Consider the following 17,153-nt stretch of genomic DNA (forward strand, 5'->3'; position numbering starts at 1 on the left):
TTTCTTCCTTGCTTCCATTTCAGTTTTCAATTCTTGAACTGTTTCCATTACCTGTTTGTTCGTTTTTTCTTGGTTTCCTAGGGTCTCATGTACGTATTTACTCAATTCTTCAAACTTTTTGTTATACTTCTCATCCATTTCTATAAGGGTGTTTTTTACATGTTGTTTAAGGGACTCTATTGCTTTCATAAAGTCAATTTTTTCCACTTCTGTGTTAGGGTGTTCAAGTCCTTCTGTTGTAAGATCTTTGGGTTCTGGTGTTTTTATGTTGTTTTTCAGATTATTGGGTGAAGTTCTGCCTTGGCGCCTGCCTCCTTTCGATGCTAGCTAATTGGTCTTTTAAAATCGGATCAGGTTTCTCTGCTGTCCAGAGGCTTCTCTTACTAATTGCCCTTGCTCTGTTTCCTAGCTCCTGCAGGGGGCCAAGAACCCTCTCACCCCTCAGAAGGGTTTTCAGGAACAGGACCCGGCTCCCCGTTTGCCAGGGACCTCACCGACCAAAGGCCTACCTCTTTGATTTAATTGTAGTGGGGCGATCTGCTCTCGGTGTTGCTGCTGGTCCCTGCCGCCTGCGTCCTCTGCCTCCTCTGCCACCGTGCGGCCTGCGTTGCCCGCCTGCGTCTGCTCACTAGTCTGCGGCGGCGCCTGCTCGTCTGCTGGCGCCTGCTTCGCTCGCTCGTCTACGCACAAGACTATTTTTTTTCCTTCTTTTCTTTCTCTCTCTTTCTTTCTTTCTTTCTTCCTTTCTTTCTTTCTTTCTTTCTTTCTTTCTTTCTTTCTTTCTTTCTTTTTTCGTGTGTGTGTGTTTGTGTGTGTGTGTGTGTTTTGAGACAGGGTTTCTCTGTTGTTTGGGGGCCTGTCCCAGAACTAGCGCTTGTAGACCAGGCTCACAGAGCTCCATCTGCCTCTGCCTCCCTAATGCTGGGTTTAAAGGCGTGCGCGCCACCACTGCCCAGCAAGACTAGTTTGTTTTCGATGGTGCTAAGATTAGTGCCAAGACCTCATGCATACTAGATAAACTCACTCTCTTCCTGTATCTAACCGTAAATGCAGGTTTTTTATGACAGTGAGACATACCCTCCTGGCAGCACCAGTCTACTTCAGAGAAGATAATGAGCATCAAAGAAACTCCACATGGAGACAAAAGTAAACCACTGAGCTTAAAAATGTCCTTGTCTCAGCTGCTGGCAGTATTCTGTCCCAATTGGATAGGCAGGACCCAAATGAAAGTGACTGTCAAACACTGTCAGGATGAGGATGGACAGCCCTTCAGAGCATCCTGCTTCATAAAAGTCTGTTGGATATGCTAGGCCTCTAGGTCAAAGATAGATGCCCCCATGTTGGAGAGGAACCTTGGGTGACTGTGGAGGCAGGTAGCTGTTTCTATCATTGCTCACATTTTTTGGAAGTTATAGGCTTGTACTTTCTGCTTACTCAGTTATTACTTCCTTCTTGTGACTCTGAGGGTTGAAAATCAGATAGGTATAGTTTTCCTTGTTTACCAGATGCAGAAAGCAAGTTATGATAGAAAGTAAATTAGGTACAAGACTTCGGACTCACCAAGATAGGACAGATATGAATTTGTCAAATGCAAATGGACTAAACATTGTTGATGTATTTATTACCTGTATATATTGTATATAGTCACTGTACTTATTTTATATAGTTTTTCTTATATTAGTTACCGCCTTTTTAATTCTAGACAAATAAGGGAAATATAGTAATATTTTATTTGTATTTTAACAAGTAAAGCTTGCCTGAAGATCAAGAGTAAAACATCTGCTCTGGTCAGCCTTACAGACCAGGCAGTGGTAACACCCCCTTTAATCCCCATAGCCACACTAGTTTGCCACAGAAACCGGGAGGTAGTAGTGGAGGTAGTAGTGCATGCCTTTAATCCCTGCACTGGAGAGAGGAATATAAGATGGGAGGAGACAGCTCTCAGGATCAGATTTATTCTGAGGATTCCTGGAGGCAGGATCTCCTTGTTGGCTTGAGGCTAAGGTAAGAGCCAGTGGCTGACTGTTTATTTTTCTGATTTTGAGGTTGAACCCCAATATCTGTCACTGGGTTTTTATTACTCTTACTCCGCGTACAGACCTAAATCCTATCTAAATCTTCTATCAGTCTTTCTCTTCGTGGTTCTCCCTGTCACATTCTATCACGGTTCTCATTTTTCTCAGCCTACATATGCCATGAGTTAATATTTAGATAATCTGGTCCCTAGAATAAGAGACAGTCTCACTGTGTAGCCCGGCTGGTGCCTGAGACAGTCACCTCCTGAGGTCTGGAATTACAGTTGAGCGTCATCACTTGGTGGCTCCCACCTTTAATCCTAGCACTCAGGAGGCAGAGTCAGGTGAATATCTAAGTTCGAGACCAGTCTGATCTACAGAGCAAGTTCCAGAAGGGCCAGGGCTACAAAGAGAAACTACATTAAAAACAAAACAAAAAAAGTTGAGTACCAGCCCTGCCCTTTATTTTTGTTAACCTGTTAGTGAGTTCTCTTTATGAAGCCATGCATGCAGTTAGAGACTCAGCCCTAGACTGGAGAAAGATCTGTTGATAGGAAGACTCAAGTATCTAACATTCTGGCTTTTCCAAATTTTAAAATGTCGAAGATTACTCTCTGAACTGGTTCTCTTCTGGGTTTTTATTACTAACCAAGTGTTATGTGACTGTAGTAGTTGCTGATTCTGAAGCATTTTAACTGCCTTTTTCCCTTTCAGTTGATTATGGAAGATTCTCACAAGAGTAACTCTTCAGAGACTGCACCTCAGCCTGGTTCAGCAGTTCAGGGGACTCACATTTCTCAGATAGCCCATCCGGTAAGTCAAGAGCTAGCCAGCATGCTGAGCTGGCTAGTGGTGTTCACAGATGCACCTATTGTCGGTCTATATGCTCAGAAAACCCAGCACAGAGAGACTGGGAGATGATGCTGCAAAGTTGGGAGGGGGGGGACGACTGAAGCACCTTTAGAAGGAAGTGTTCCCCCTCCATTTTTTGGGGGGGGGGGACGCAAACTGTCCTGAAACTTGCTATATAGACTAAGCTGGACTCAAACTCACAGAGATCTGCCTGCCTCTCTCTCTGTGCTAAAAATAAAAGTGTGCTTCACTATGCCTAATGTGGCCTGGAATTCTTGATCATCTTCTAGCCTAGTACCAGAGTACTAACATTATGGTACTGGAGTAATAGGTGTATGCCCAGCTTGGACCGTTCTCATTTTAACAAGTTCATTATGGATATATTGAAAATTTTTTGTGATAAACATCTTCATTAGAGAATTTAGCTTAATTGACTGAAGTGTGCTCAGACTAGAAATGTCACTTAGGAATTGTAAATATAAATTTTAATATAATTAAAATCATGGAGCATCTTCTGGCTTTTCCCTACGGCATAGAAAGCTGAAGACAGTCTTATTCCTACCTAACACAAGAGTAAGTTCCATAACCTACAGGCCGCTGGCTTTTGAGACTTACAGAAGTTGAAGGTGGGGTGTCATATGAGGAGGGAAGGATAAGTCATCTACCTCTTTTTTTCTATTGGTGTTTTGAGATGGGTGTCTCTGTTTGGCCGTTGCTGTCCTGGATCTACCTCTATAGATCAGGCTGGCCTTGAACTCACAGAGATCCTCCTGCCTACGCCTCCCAAGTGGCAGACAAGTCAACTACATTTTAAGACAAGGTCTCACATAGCTCAGGCTAGCTTCAAATTCACTGTATAGTGAAAGGTGGCCTTGAACTCTGATCTTCCTACCTCTGCTTTAGCAGCACTTGCTTGGATTACAGGTGTCTGTTATTCCTAGCTATCAGCTACATTTTAAAGTTATTATCATTTTGAGTGGTGGTATGCACATGCCATGACACATGATTTGGGGTAGATAACATGCATAAACAGGGATTGCAGAAGAGGGAATTGGATGTTACAAAAGATTACTAGAAATAAAAATAGCATGAGTTAGTAGGTGGTGTCGAGGTTTATTAGACTCGACACGATTGAAGAGTCAGTGAACTTGAAGATAGACAAGTCGAAATCACCCAGATGGAAAACAGAAAGGAAAGGGGGAAGAACAACAGAGCATCCAGGAACTACAGGGGAGGTGTGTGTTACATAGTCACGCTGCAAATGAGATTGCTGAGATGTGAATCTAGTTGGGGAAGACTTCACTGGGTGTGTCTTGGGGTTCCACTGTTCATATGGAAACATTTGGTGCTACTGATAAAGGCTGACCTGTCTTCTAAGTCCAGGAAGGCCGTGGTGTGCCTTATGGAGAATGTAGATACCAGGTGTCAGGTACCAGGGTGAAGTAGAATGCTGTTTACTGTTAGTCAGTAAATTAACTAGATATCAAATAAGGTATCTTTTATTTTATTTATTTTTATTTATTAAAGATATCTGTCTCTTCCCCACCGCCGCCTCCCCTTTCCCTCCCCCTTCCCCAACCAAGTTCCCCTCCCTCGTCAGCCCAAAGAGCAATCAGGGTTCCCTGCCCTGTGGGAAGTCCAAGGACCACCCACCTCCATCCAGGTCTAGCATCCAAACTGCCTAGGCTCCCACAAAGCCAGTACGTGCAGTAGGATCAAAAACCCATTGCCATTGTTCTTGAGTTCTCAGTAGTCCTCATTGTCTGCTATGTTCAGCGAGTCCGGTTTTAACCCAGGCTTTTTCAGACCCAGACCAGCTGGCCTTGGTGAGTTCCCGATAGAACATCCCCATTGTCTCAGTGTGTGAGTGCACCCCTCGCGGTCCTGAGTTCCTTGCTCGTGCTCTCTCTCTCATTCTGCTCCTGATTTGGACCTTGAGATTTCAGTCCGGTGCTCCAATGTGGGTCTCTGTCTCCTTTCATCGCCTGATGAAGGTTAATATTCAGGAGGATGCCTATATGTTTTTCTTTGGGTTCTCCTTCTTATTTAGCTTCTCTAAGAACCCGAATTATAGGCTCAATGTCCTTTATTTATGGCTAGAAACCAAATATGAGTGAGTACATCCCATGTTCCTCTTTTTGGGTCTGGCTTACCTCACTCAGGATAGTGTTTTCTATTTCCATCCATTTGCCTGCAAACTTCAAGAAGTCCTTATTTTTTACTGCTGAGTAGTACTCTAATATGTATATATTCCATACTTTCTTCATCCATTCTTCAATTGAAGGGCATCTAGGTTGTTTCCAGGTTCTGGCTATTACAAACAATGCTGCTATGAACATAGCAGAGCATATACTTTTGTTGTATGATAAGGTCTCTCTTGGGTATATTCCCAAGAGTGGTATTGCTGGGTCCAGGGGTAGGTTGATCCCGAATTTCCTGAGAAACCACCACACTGCTTTCCAGAGTGGTTGCACAAGTTTGCATTCCCACCAGCAATGGATGAGTTTACCCCTTTGTCCACAACCTCTCCAGCAAAGGCTATCATTGGTGTTTTTGATTTTAGCCATTCTGACAGGTGTAAGATGGTATCTTAACGTCTTGATTTGCATTTCCCTGATTGCTAAGGAAGTTGAACATGACCTTAGGTGTCTTTTGACCATTTGAACTTCTTCTGTTGAGAGATCTCTGTTCAGCTCAGTGCCCCATTTTATAATTGGGTTGATTAGCCTTTTACGGTCTAGTTTCTTGAGTTCTTTATATATTTTGGAGATCAGACCTTTGTCAGTTGCTGGGTTGGTGAAGATCTTCTCCCAGTCAGTGGGTTGCCTTTCTGTCTTAGCGACAGTGTCCTTTGCTTTACAGAAGCTTCTCAGTCTCAGGAGGTCCCATTTATTCAGTGAGGCCCTTCAAGTAAGGTATCTTGATACCTGTTTTTGGTTTTCAAGACAGGGTTTCTCTGTGTAGACTTGGCAGTCCTGGAACTCACTCTGTAGCGCAGGCTGGCCTCAAACTCACAGAGATCCACCAATCTCTGTCTTCCAAGTGCTGGGGTTAAAGGCGTGTGCCACCACCCAGTTGAAGGCGTAAGTCACGAACAATGCCACACCAGTTTGGAGTTATGATTAATAGGGTGTTATTTATTTAAAGGGGAAAAAACTTACAGATCACCATCCCAGACAACAGCCATCTGCACAACCAGGAAGGGAGTCTAGTCTCCAGCGGAGCAGGAAGTGAAGAGAGCGAGGGGAGGAAGTAGCCATTTTTTTAAAGGGAGAGAAACCACGCCCCAATGGGCTGGTATCTCAGCAGCTATTGGTTGGAGGGGCGGAAGGACCTCCCGCAACACCCAGTGGTATCTTAAATCTTAAAACCAAAATGTATATTGATGAGTGGACCACATACTTCCCTAGGACAATGGTTCATGGTGTGTGATAACATTACAGCACCTGCAGACAAGAACCATCTGTGTTTCTCAGCAGCTTCACAGAAGGCCTTGACAAGGACTGTTTTAGTGGATGTCAGGATAAAAAGAAAGAGGAGAAAAATGAATGGACAAATTGTAGAATGAATCAACAGCTCCCTCCAGCTTACTTTTAAAGATTGTCTATGTATGAGTGCACGCACACCTTTGTGAATTAATGTTCTCTGTGTGTGTGGTGCCCTAGGAGACCAGAGGACATTGAATCCCTTGGAACTGTAGTTACAGATGATTGTAAGCTAACAGGTAGGCTCTAGAAATTGAACCTACATCCCCTGCGAGAAGCGTGAGCACTTTCGATCTCTGAGCCATTTCTCTAGTCCTGAGAAGTTGCTTTGTTTCTTTTGGTTTTTCAAGAGAAGGTATCTCTTTGTCACTCTGCTTGTCCTGGAACTCACCCTGTAGACCATGCTAGCCTGTAACTCACAAAATTGGAGCTTGGTTTTGTTTTTAAGGAGGAATTGGCTGGGCAGTGGTGGCGCACACCTTCAATCCCAGCACTAGGGAGGCAGAGGCAGGTGGATCTCTGTGAGTTTGAGGCCAGCCTGGTCTACAAGAGCTAATTCCAGAGCAGGCTCCAAAGCTACAAAGAAACCCTGCCAAAAGGGGGGGGGGTTGGAATCTTTTATTCACAAATGCATTTTTTTTTTATTAAAATTTGTGATTTTTGTGTGCTTTTTGTCATGACTCACTGTGTAGTTCTTGCTGCCCTGTAATCTGGCATTTGGACAGGCTGGCCTCAGTCTGCCTCCGAGTGCTGGGTTAAAGGCAAGTACCACCATACCGAGCTCAGTCTCTAGGAGTGGGTTTCATTATGGCATTTTCTTACATATGGGTCATTATATTTCCTTCTCATTTGTTCCCCCGCCACCACTCCATGCCCCACCTCTGGCCTTCCTTCAGTTAGTCTTCTCTCCAGCATTCTTATCTCTATAACTGAAGGTCTCTTGACCTCTCATGGTCCCTTCTAGACAGTCCCCTGCCCCCCTTCTGTCTCTGTCTCATTTTCAGTGTGTTTGTATCTGCCTGCCTGTCTTTGTCTTTTAAATGTTGTCTCTGCATATGAAAGAAAACACATTTATTTTTCTGAGTCTGATATTTTTGCTTAATGTATGATTTCTGGTTTCATCCATTTTCCTATAAAGGTCATGTCTTCATTTTCTTTACAACTGAATAAAATTTTACTGTGTAGTATATATGTACTACATTTCTTTATTCGCTGCTGATGGGCATGTAGGTTAGTTCAACTTCCAACTTAATGTGAACAGTGAAGCTGTAAATGTGGATGTGGTATTTTGACTGAGAGTCCTTCCAGTATATAGCTAGGAATAGAATGCTGGGCCATATGGCAGCTTTATTTTTACTTTTTTAAGAAATCTGAAAAAAAAAAAAAAGAAACCTGCATCCTGGCTGCACCCATTTTTATATCGTATGTTAGATCTTCTGTTTCTGTAAGGAATGTCATTGACATTGTGGTGAGAATGTCACTGACTTCCAGATTGCTTTTGGTAGTATAGCATTTGCATCTTGTTAGTTCTGCTGATCCATGCGTGAAATGGTCTCTCCATCTTTTAAAATTTACATTATATTCCTTAGATTTATTTCTAGTTTTTTATTATCACTGGAAGGTGTTGTAAAATGGGTTGTTAATTTCTATACTAGGGCATAGAACATAACTGATTTTTGTGTGTAGTTTTGTGTCCTATTGCTTTGGAGACAGTGTCAGACCTAAGCATTTTCTGGTGGGGTTTTAAGGTGTTTACGAATAGGATCAGACTAACCAGTTGGCTTAGCCAGTAAAAGTACTTTGATGATCTGGATTTGATGAAAAAAGGTAACAGATGTGTTGTGAGCTGCCGTGTGGGTGCTGGGAACTGAACCGAGGCTGCGCAAGGACAGTGAGTGCTCTGAACTGGTCACCACTGCCTCCCGGACTTCTCTGCTGCTACTTCCTCAAGTATTTCATTGTGTCTGCCTGAGAGTCTGATACATCTGTACAGGTGCTTTTGGAAGTGAGATAGCTGTGGGATCCCTTAGGAGTGAAGTTGTAGGCTGCTGTGAGCTGTCCCTTGTGGGTGCTGGGAACCAGGCCCGGTCCATCTCTCCAGTCTCCTTCATCAATTTAAAAAGGTAATTGTGTTGAATATAATAATCGTGGTTGGCTATTATTTACTTTGAGAGTTTGGGGTGTACTGTTTCATGGTTTGTGGCTTATGTTTCTGTAGAGGCTAATGTAGGTTTTCTTGTGTGAGTCAATGTTTTTTGTTTTTTGTTTTTTTGAGACAGGGTTTCTCTATGGTTTTGGAGCCTGTCCTGGAACTAGCTCTGTAGACCAGGCTGGTCTCGAACTCACAGAGAGTCAATTTTTTTTTTATTAGAGATTTTAATTTTTTTTCTCGAGTCTGCTATTTTACTATGTGTTATTAAAAGGCCTTTTCTGGTCATGTGACTAACCCCTCTTGTGCTTCATGTCCTCCGCCTGAGTTTGATAAGGTTTGTGTCATAATTTCACTGAATATGTTTTCTGCACCTTTAACTTTCACCTCAGTTCTTAGCTTTTCTCTTTTCCTCTCCTTCTCTCCCTCCTCTTTACATTTTTGAGACAAGTTTCATGTTGAGCAGGGCAGCTTTACAGTCAGGCAGAAGTCTAGACAGGTGCCCACTGTAACAGGTCCTCACCTGAGGTATGTACATTCAGCTCTTGCAGCTGGTTTGTTGCTGTTTTAATATTCTTATTAACATAATCATCTGAGAAAGAACTGTCTGATGTCAGTAACCGACAACAATATAATGCTGGAATCCTGAGTCTCAGCTGGCAGAGCTCCAGAGTCAGGGCTCCCTTCCTCCCCCTCCTTCCTGTAATTTCCCTTTAGAGCTCTTCCATCTGGTTCCCTTTGTCCCCTCTTCCTGGGCTCTCCTTGCCCCTTAACCCCTCGTGGTTTCCAAGTTTGTCATTTTGTTCTTATTTTAAATAAGGCGATCTTTTCTTATTTTACATAACAATTCCACTCCCTCCTCTCCTCAGCTCCCCCACCTTCCTCCTACCCTGCCCACCACCCAGTCCTCAGGGCAAGGCTTCCCATGGGGAGTCAACAAAGTCTGACACTTCTCTCTGAGGTGGGACCAAGGCCCTCCCCTCAATATTTAGGCCGAGCAAGGTGTCCTTCCAAAAAAGAATAGGCTCCAAAAAGCCAGCTCAAGCAGTAGGGATAAATCCTGGTCCCACTGCCAGTGACCACAAAGACTTCTCCAACCACACATCTGTCAGCCACATTCAGAGGACCTACTTTTGTCCTATGCAGGTTCCCCACTGTCTGTCCAGAGTCAGTGAGCTCTCACTACACTAGCTCAGGTCGGCTGTTTCTGTGGGTGTCCCCATTATGGTCATGGCCCCTTTGCTCATATCACCGCTACTCCCTCTCTTGAGCTGATCTCTGGAAGCTCAGTCCAGTGCTTAGCTGTGGATCTCTGCATCTGCTTCCATCAGTTGCTGGATGAAGGTTCTATGATGACAATTAAAGTAGCCATCAATCTGATTACAGGGAAAGGCCAGTTCAGGAATCCTCTCCACTACTGCTTAGCTGGGCTCATCCTTGTGGGTTCCTGGGAAGTTCCCCGGTGCCAGATTTCATGCTAGCTCCATAATGGCTCCCACAATCAAGATATCTCTTTTCTTGATCTCCTCCTCTGCCCTTCCCCCATCTCAGCTGTCCTGTTTCCTTGTGTTCTCCTTCCTCCCCTTCTCCCCTCCCCTTCCTCTTACACCTCCTCCCCCTTGCTCCCATTTTTCCCCTTCCCTGGAGGATCCATGTATGTCCCTCCTTGTTCTCCTTGTTCCCCAGCTTCTCTGGGATTGTGGACTGCAGGTTATCCCCTTCTGAGTGAGTACACACCATGTTTGTCTTTCTGGGTCTAGGTTACTTCACTATGAATGTTGTTTTTTCTGGTACCATCATTTGCGTGCAAACTCTGTCTTTTTGTTCTTTGGCTCTAAGAACTCTCATCTTTTAATTCACCACTGCTTTATCGTGCCTGCAGGTGTACAGGCAGAAATTATATACATAATAAAGAAATCTTGAAAAAAGGGCTCAGTAAAAACTATATTATAACAAATTATAGTATAATAGATACTGTATTAATTAACAAATCTCTATTCCTGAAAAGTTCTAGGTTTGTCAGGTATCAGGATAGGATTGCATTTTTTCCTTTCTTTGGGAGGTACAGGGGTTGGGTTTGAGACAGGATTTCTCTTTGTAGCCCTGATTGTCCTGAAACTCACTTTGTAGACCTAGTTGGCCTCAAACTCAGAGATCTACCAATCTCTGTCTCCTGAGTTCTTGGATTAAAGGCATTTGGCACCATTGCCTGGCTAGCATAGCATTTTTCAGTATATATCCAGCAGCCAACATGTTTACACAGAGAAACCTTGTCTCAAAACAAACAAAAGCAAATGAGCATCTATTAAGTGAAGGACAGATTTTAGACTACTGCAGCATGGTAGACTAGCATCAGCTGAACCGTACTCTGTTACGACAAAAGGAGAAAGAGGTGTGTGTGGGAATAGATGTATAAGTGCCGCATGTGGCGTGCCCTGTGCCTTGTGAGTCATGTGGAGGCCAGATGTTGACCACGGTGTCTTTCTCAGTCATTCTACATTCTAATTTCTGAGGAGGTTTGCTCACTGGTGTGGCTGTAGTAATTGGTCAGCAAGCTCCAGGAATCCTCCTTTGCAACACTGGGACCCCAGATGTGCATTGCTGTGCCAGGAACTCAGTTCCTGTGCCAGTGCGGCAAGCATTCCAACCAGTGAACCGTTTCCCCAGCGTTGGAGCTTTGTTGTAAGCACTGGGTGTACTAACTAAGAGTTCGGAGGACCTTAGTGTGTGTCGGCCACCTGTGATTGCTGAGTGGCATTTGTCACAGTTAGGCTCCTTCCACAGAGCAGGAGCCCCATTTTGAAGGGGATATACTCAGGTTTTTGAAAGACATTTCTGTGTTGTGGATGATTTATGTCTCAAGGGGCAGAAAATAATTTGTTTTCCTGAAGCGTGAAGATGGACCTAAGAGTCACACCCTAGCTAGCACAGACAGTGATTTAAATTCTTTTGGCAGAGGTGTGCTGCTGAGGCCTTTCTAAGGGGCCGAGGAAACTGGGGTGCTGCATTGTGGAGCAAGCCTTGAAAGGTCTGGGGTAGAATTGAGTTTTCCATCAGATTTCCACAGAAATTGCCGTTGTGTTGTTGAAACTTCACCTGAAATACTTGACGTTTTAGAGAAGATAGTGCCCGAAGTTGGATGTTCTGGTCCTTTGCTTGATTACTTGAATTGTCTTCAGTCAGGTCTTCTTAGAAGAGCATGAAGCTGTGTTGGGATTTAGCCAGTAGTGGAATGCTTGCTAGGCCCCTTGTTTGGTCCTCTGGGTGCACAGTCCGTTCCTCAACCGGGAGATCCCTTTTGTTTTTACCTTCCCACTGCCCTTCTCCAGGCTTTGGGGTGGTCCTTTAGGATTGCCTTAGGACCTCTGATCCCATGTTGTCTTTCCAGGAGGCTGTAGGGGAAGGAAAGTGCCTGTCATACTTTCTTCCTGACCACACAGTGACTGGCAGGGTTGTCTGATTAGTGTTTTGTCAGTTCAAGTACAGTCTGATCTGTGTAGTGGGTTCCAGAACAGCCAGGGGTACATAGTGAGGCCCTGGGGTGGGGGTGGGGGTGACATCTGTGACACCTCGATCAGTGAAAGCACTGTTACTTGAGGGCCACTTGTTCCTCTTTCCTGTCAGATGCACATTGGTTGTGAACTCTACAGAACTCTGAGGGTTTGCTTTCTTTTTTGAGACAGGGTGTCACTGTTTAGTCCTGACTGGCCTCAAAACATGGTCTTCCAGCTTCCCGAGCTCCAGGGTCACAGGAATGAGCTGCCATATCAGGCTGGAACTCATTCATTGAAGACGATGATTAAAATGCGCAGCAAGCTTTCCCACACTAGCATGGCCTCCGTGTAGTGGAGGGAAGGCTTTGGATAGAGGCTAGCTGTGCCAAGGGCTGGCTTCCAGAGCCTGTTTGCATTGTTTTATGTTTAATCTTGAAAAACAAACAAACAAACAAAAAAATGAAGCCAGGTATCCTAATCCAGTTTTAGGCAAATGTTTGGTTTTTAGTTCATTTGAAGAGTTAAAAATGGCTGAGCTGTTGTGGCACACCTTTAATCCAGCCCGCTTTACAGAGTAAGCTCCAGTACAGCAAGAGCTACATAGAGAAACATCTCTACTTAAAGCTTGGTTTCAAAATGTTCAAGAATAGTTAATGTTTACTGTGTATCTGCCACACATACTGGTTCATTTAATCATGAGATGAGACAACGCTGATGCCGACCACTGCAGTTCTTGAAATACCTACCCCCACCATCTCTTCCCCTAAAACTGGCCGGGCCTTCGCTGGTTTCCCAGGGCAGCTCACTCCCTTGTCTCATTTTTATCTCCTCCTACTCTTACCAGTCTATTAATGGTAAAGGATTCTTGAGTTACGTGTGATTGCCTGTTTTAATTTTATGGCTTTAAGGGCTCCAAAGAGCTTTGTCTTCACAGTGGTAAGTATTTACTCTTACTATCTTAAATTATGTGTACTTGTGAATACCTGCACATATGTGCAGGTGCCAGTGGAGGCCAGAGGTTATCAGTCCTTCCAAGGCAGCATGGCATGGCTGCTAGGAATTGACCCCCGGTCTTCTGGAAGAACAGAACAGCTCATAATCACTGAACCGTCTCAATCCCCAGCCTCCCACTTGCATCCATCTAGCACAGACCTTGATCCAGCAGTCTCCTTAGGACAGTTATCTATAGGCAAAGTGCATGTCTAAATATGGTGCAGGGTGTGATCAGAAGTAGATTTATTCTTAACCAGCAGAATATCATTTAAAGGTTTATTTACATATGTATTTTATTTATGAGTGCTACATGCTGGGAATTGAACTTCAAACCTCTAGAAGAGCAGCCAGTGTTCATAACGGCTGAACCATCTTTCCAGTCCCCAGCTAGTATCATTTTATTTGTGACATAAGCTTTATTGTTAGCTCTGTACTGTATTGTGTGTTCTGATTTCTTTTCTTTCTTGGTTTCTTAGGACAGGGTTGCTCCATGGCTCTATGGACCCACCTGCCTGTGCCTCCTGAGTGTTGGGATTAGAGGTGGCACCTTGCCCAGTCTAAGTGTTTGTTAAGTTGCTGTCCTTCCCCTTTCCTCCTTTTAGATCTTAGGAGTGATGTGCAGGGAATTTGGGTGACGGAAGACAGATCATTTTGAAAGTAACAACTTCATTCTTTGCCCATCTGTATTCTTCAGCATATTAAAATCAGTTCTGATTTTTAGGTGTCATCTTTATCAGAAAGTGAGGAGTCTCAGGACTCATCTGACAGCATAGGCTCCTCACAGAAAGCTCACGGGATCCTGGCCCGGCGACCATCATACAGGTTGGTACTTCGTTTTCAAATGTGTTCAGATAGTTCTGTGAAATCTAAAGAGGGCAAGCATGGTTAGGCAAAGTCACAGATATTAAGAGAAGTAGGTTGGAGCCTGGCGTGGTGGTGCACACCTTTAATCCCAGCACTTGGGAGGCAGAGGCTGGTCTCTGAGTTCAGGGTCAGCCTGGTCTAATTAGTTCCAGGACACCTAGGACTGTTACTGGTGGGGAGTGGGAGGTAGATTGGAAGCACATTAAGTGAGGAATTTAGATTTGAAATAGTTTGCTGTTTTTGAGATGGGATCTTTCTATGTAGATTAGGCTGTCCTTGAACTCACAGAGAACCCAACCCAACCCCCCCCCCCCCCCCAGTGCTAGGATCAAAAGCATGTGTCACTGCCCTGTTAGTATTTTTTTAACTCTAATAGCCATCTAAAATCAGGACTGCCAAGTGTAGGATTGAGCTGTATTGTCTGCATCTGAGCCTTTGTCCAGGCCCTGTGCAGTTTGTCTGAAATACCTGCATTCCGCACAGTTTCTGTATGTGCTTACCAGAGCCTCTGCTTACCTCTTCCTGACTACCCTGAGACGATAAGCTTTCTTCTCTAGTCCCTTTTAGTGCTTGTTAGTGTATATGTGTATGTGCTTTTAGACTCATTTATGCTCATGATGTTTGCCTACGTGCATATGTGTGTGCATCTGTGCGGCATATGTATTCAGGAGGGTAGAAGAGCCTCTCCATAACCCCATAGAATTCCATCTGAAGGAGATGGCCATGTTTTTCTGTGATGCCAGGTTCTAGCACAGTAACTACCCGTCCCTTAATAATTACTTGCTCAGTGAATGGGATCTCTAACCAGCTGACAGAAAGCCTTTGGAGTTAGGTGTCTGTAGTTTTATATGGATAGTAGTAGGGATATATTTCGAGTAAATGAATTTATTACAAGTTCATGGTCAAATTGACCAACAATAGAGGCTGTGTGGTAAGAGGACTCAGAGACAATATGACAAAGTACATAAACAGTGTAGTAAGATTTCAGGAGGTGTGAGAGAAGTATGTGAAATGTGAGTGAGAAGACACGAGACACAAACCCACTTAGGAGTTTATTAGAGGAGGAAGGTGCTTGCAGGCTTGAGGAAACAGTGTGTGGAGGGAGGGAAGGGGGGAGGGAGGGAGGTGCGTCCAGCTTTTAAAGGCTGCCTGGCACATGCGTACAGGGGGAAGACGTGCCTACGTCACACACTGAGAATGGTGGACCCACGCCTTGTACGTGCACACAGAGGGTTTGCGTGAGTGCTCACACTGACGCAGGTGTCAGGCGACCCACGCATGCGCTCAAGGGTTTTAGTTGAGAAGGCCCTTTGTTCCCAAGGGTCCACCCACATGTGTCTGCCTTTAGGACCCAGAAATGCAGCCTTATGGGTGGCTGAATAATTACAGTATGTGTAGGGTCAATCTATATAGTATAAATAGGCAAGAATCCCTAAGATTGTATATCTGAAGCGCCATGCCTAATTGAGATAACCAGCTTTACTAATTCCTTAAATTAATTTCCTTACATAGAAAAGATTGATTTGGCTCAGTTTTACTGGTTTTGACTCATGATTGGCTCCATTGTTTTGGAGCCTGTCACGGTTAGAAGCACACGGTAGATAAGAACTTGATAGTGCATAGGTAGCAAAGGCAGATGGGTCCCAGCACCCTCCCTATTCGAGGACACATTCCCTGCCACTTGGCCCACTGTCTCAGCAAAGCACAAATTCACCATCAAACTTTTAACACATGATACTTCAGAGGACACTTCCCCAAAACAAAGTGACAAATTGGGTAGTAGGGAAAATTGTTAAGAATGTAATTAAAAACTATAAAAAGCTAAAAGAAATATTAGCACATAGAACCTCAGGTCATGAAATTACCAGGGATTCCATGTCTGATTTAAATCAAAAAAGACATCAAGAGGAATTAAACCCTGACACTAGGAGACTGGGAAGACCTTGAAAACAAAGAAAACTGAGAAAGATAGTCCTGCAGTCTACTGGGAAATCAAAAACAAGCATTACAGCAGTTAGATGTGACTGAAGAATTGGGTAGTTGGAGGTAAAGGAAAGCTGAGTAGATTACCTAGGATAAGCACAGAAAGTAAATAGGAGTGAGGAAGCAGGTGATAGACTTGCAAGGCGCAACCTACGGCTATCTAACTTACTCCCAAAGAAGACAGTGGGCACTTGTAGCTACTCTTAGTTGAGGATGGGTTTCTACAGCCTGGGCTATTAGCTTCAGAAAGCCGGATTCCAGATGGGAACTGCATGCAGAGTCTTCAGGAGAGAAAATTGGAGAATACCAAATTTAAACATGATTTTGTTTCTCTAGTGCTGGCAAACATGCTAGGCAAGCTATCACTGAGCTGTGTTCCCAGCCCAGATAAATGTTTGATCTTAAAAAGCTTCCAAAAAGAGAAAGATTAGAGAGGAATGACCATTGAGCTAATAAACAACAGGCATTTTGAACAGCATCATTAAATAGTAATGGGCTAATGTCTACCTTTTGGCCTAGAATTCTGTACTCGGGGATGTAATCCAGTGGTTGCATCTTGCTTACACTACAAGAGCCTGAGTTTGTCCTTGTGCTACCTCAAAGATGAGTGTTTCCTTACTTGTTACTGTTGGCTTCTTAGAACAACACTACCTGTGACTCATTTGGTAGCTTGGTAACACAATAGGGAACTGGAAATGTTTGTCAAAGGTAGATGGTCACTTACCTATATGTGCAAGGCCCTGGGTTTGGTTCCTAGTACCATAGGAAGGAATTTTAGGAGGGAAATTATGGAGACACTCCAGGCAGAAATAGTCTCTTGGAATTTTATATTGATTCCTGTCGACCAATCTCAAACTCTGAAAAGTAGTCACTAAAAGAACCAAAAGGCTGGATCTTTAAACTTGCACAGAACTTCTTGAATCATAAGCACATGTGGACTTGGGAACTGAAGGATGTACAGGAGAAGCTGTGGCTCAGATCCTAGCTGCTGTCCTCGGGATAGATCCAATCAGCACTGCAGAAGCTCTGAGAATTAAATTAATACTGGAACCACAGTAGACAGATGGCTGATCAGAACTTGTAGCTTGGACATAACTAGATTGATAATAACCTAAAACAGTAAGAAATTCTCTTTAAGGATTTAAACAAGACTCAGAAGTTGATAAAAGAATAATGAAAATATTAAAATCACTTAGCATATAACCTGAAAAAGTTCTTCCTTGTGTTTACAGGGGAGGGCTGTTTGCAGATTCTAATACCTAGATATTAATACCTAGATATGGAATACCTAGATATCTAATACCTAGATATGGAATAC

General features: G+C 43.8%; 1 protein-coding gene across 2 annotated transcripts in view; it reads left to right on the plus strand.

The window, feature by feature from the left end:
* Atf1 (activating transcription factor 1) overlaps nucleotides 1-17,153 on the plus strand; it is a 41,575-nt gene that overhangs the window by 11,769 nt on the left and 12,653 nt on the right. The window contains exons 1-3 of one of the 2 annotated variants that reach the window (XM_050122403.1): nucleotides 957-2,004; nucleotides 2,730-2,828; nucleotides 13,710-13,810. In XM_050122403.1, coding sequence (XP_049978360.1) covers nucleotides 2,736-2,828; nucleotides 13,710-13,810 — 194 coding nt within the window. In that variant the 5' untranslated portion in view covers nucleotides 957-2,004; nucleotides 2,730-2,735. Of the gene's footprint in view, nucleotides 1-956; nucleotides 2,005-2,729; nucleotides 2,829-13,709; nucleotides 13,811-17,153 lie in introns of those variants that run through there. The other variant, XM_050122402.1, reaches the window with a different exon arrangement.

This window comes from Alexandromys fortis, unplaced genomic scaffold, assembly GCF_014885135.2.
Source record: "Alexandromys fortis isolate MF-2015 unplaced genomic scaffold, M_Fortis_MF-2015_v1.1 scaffold_216, whole genome shotgun sequence".
In the NCBI taxonomy this organism is placed as follows: Eukaryota; Metazoa; Chordata; class Mammalia; order Rodentia; family Cricetidae; genus Alexandromys; species Alexandromys fortis.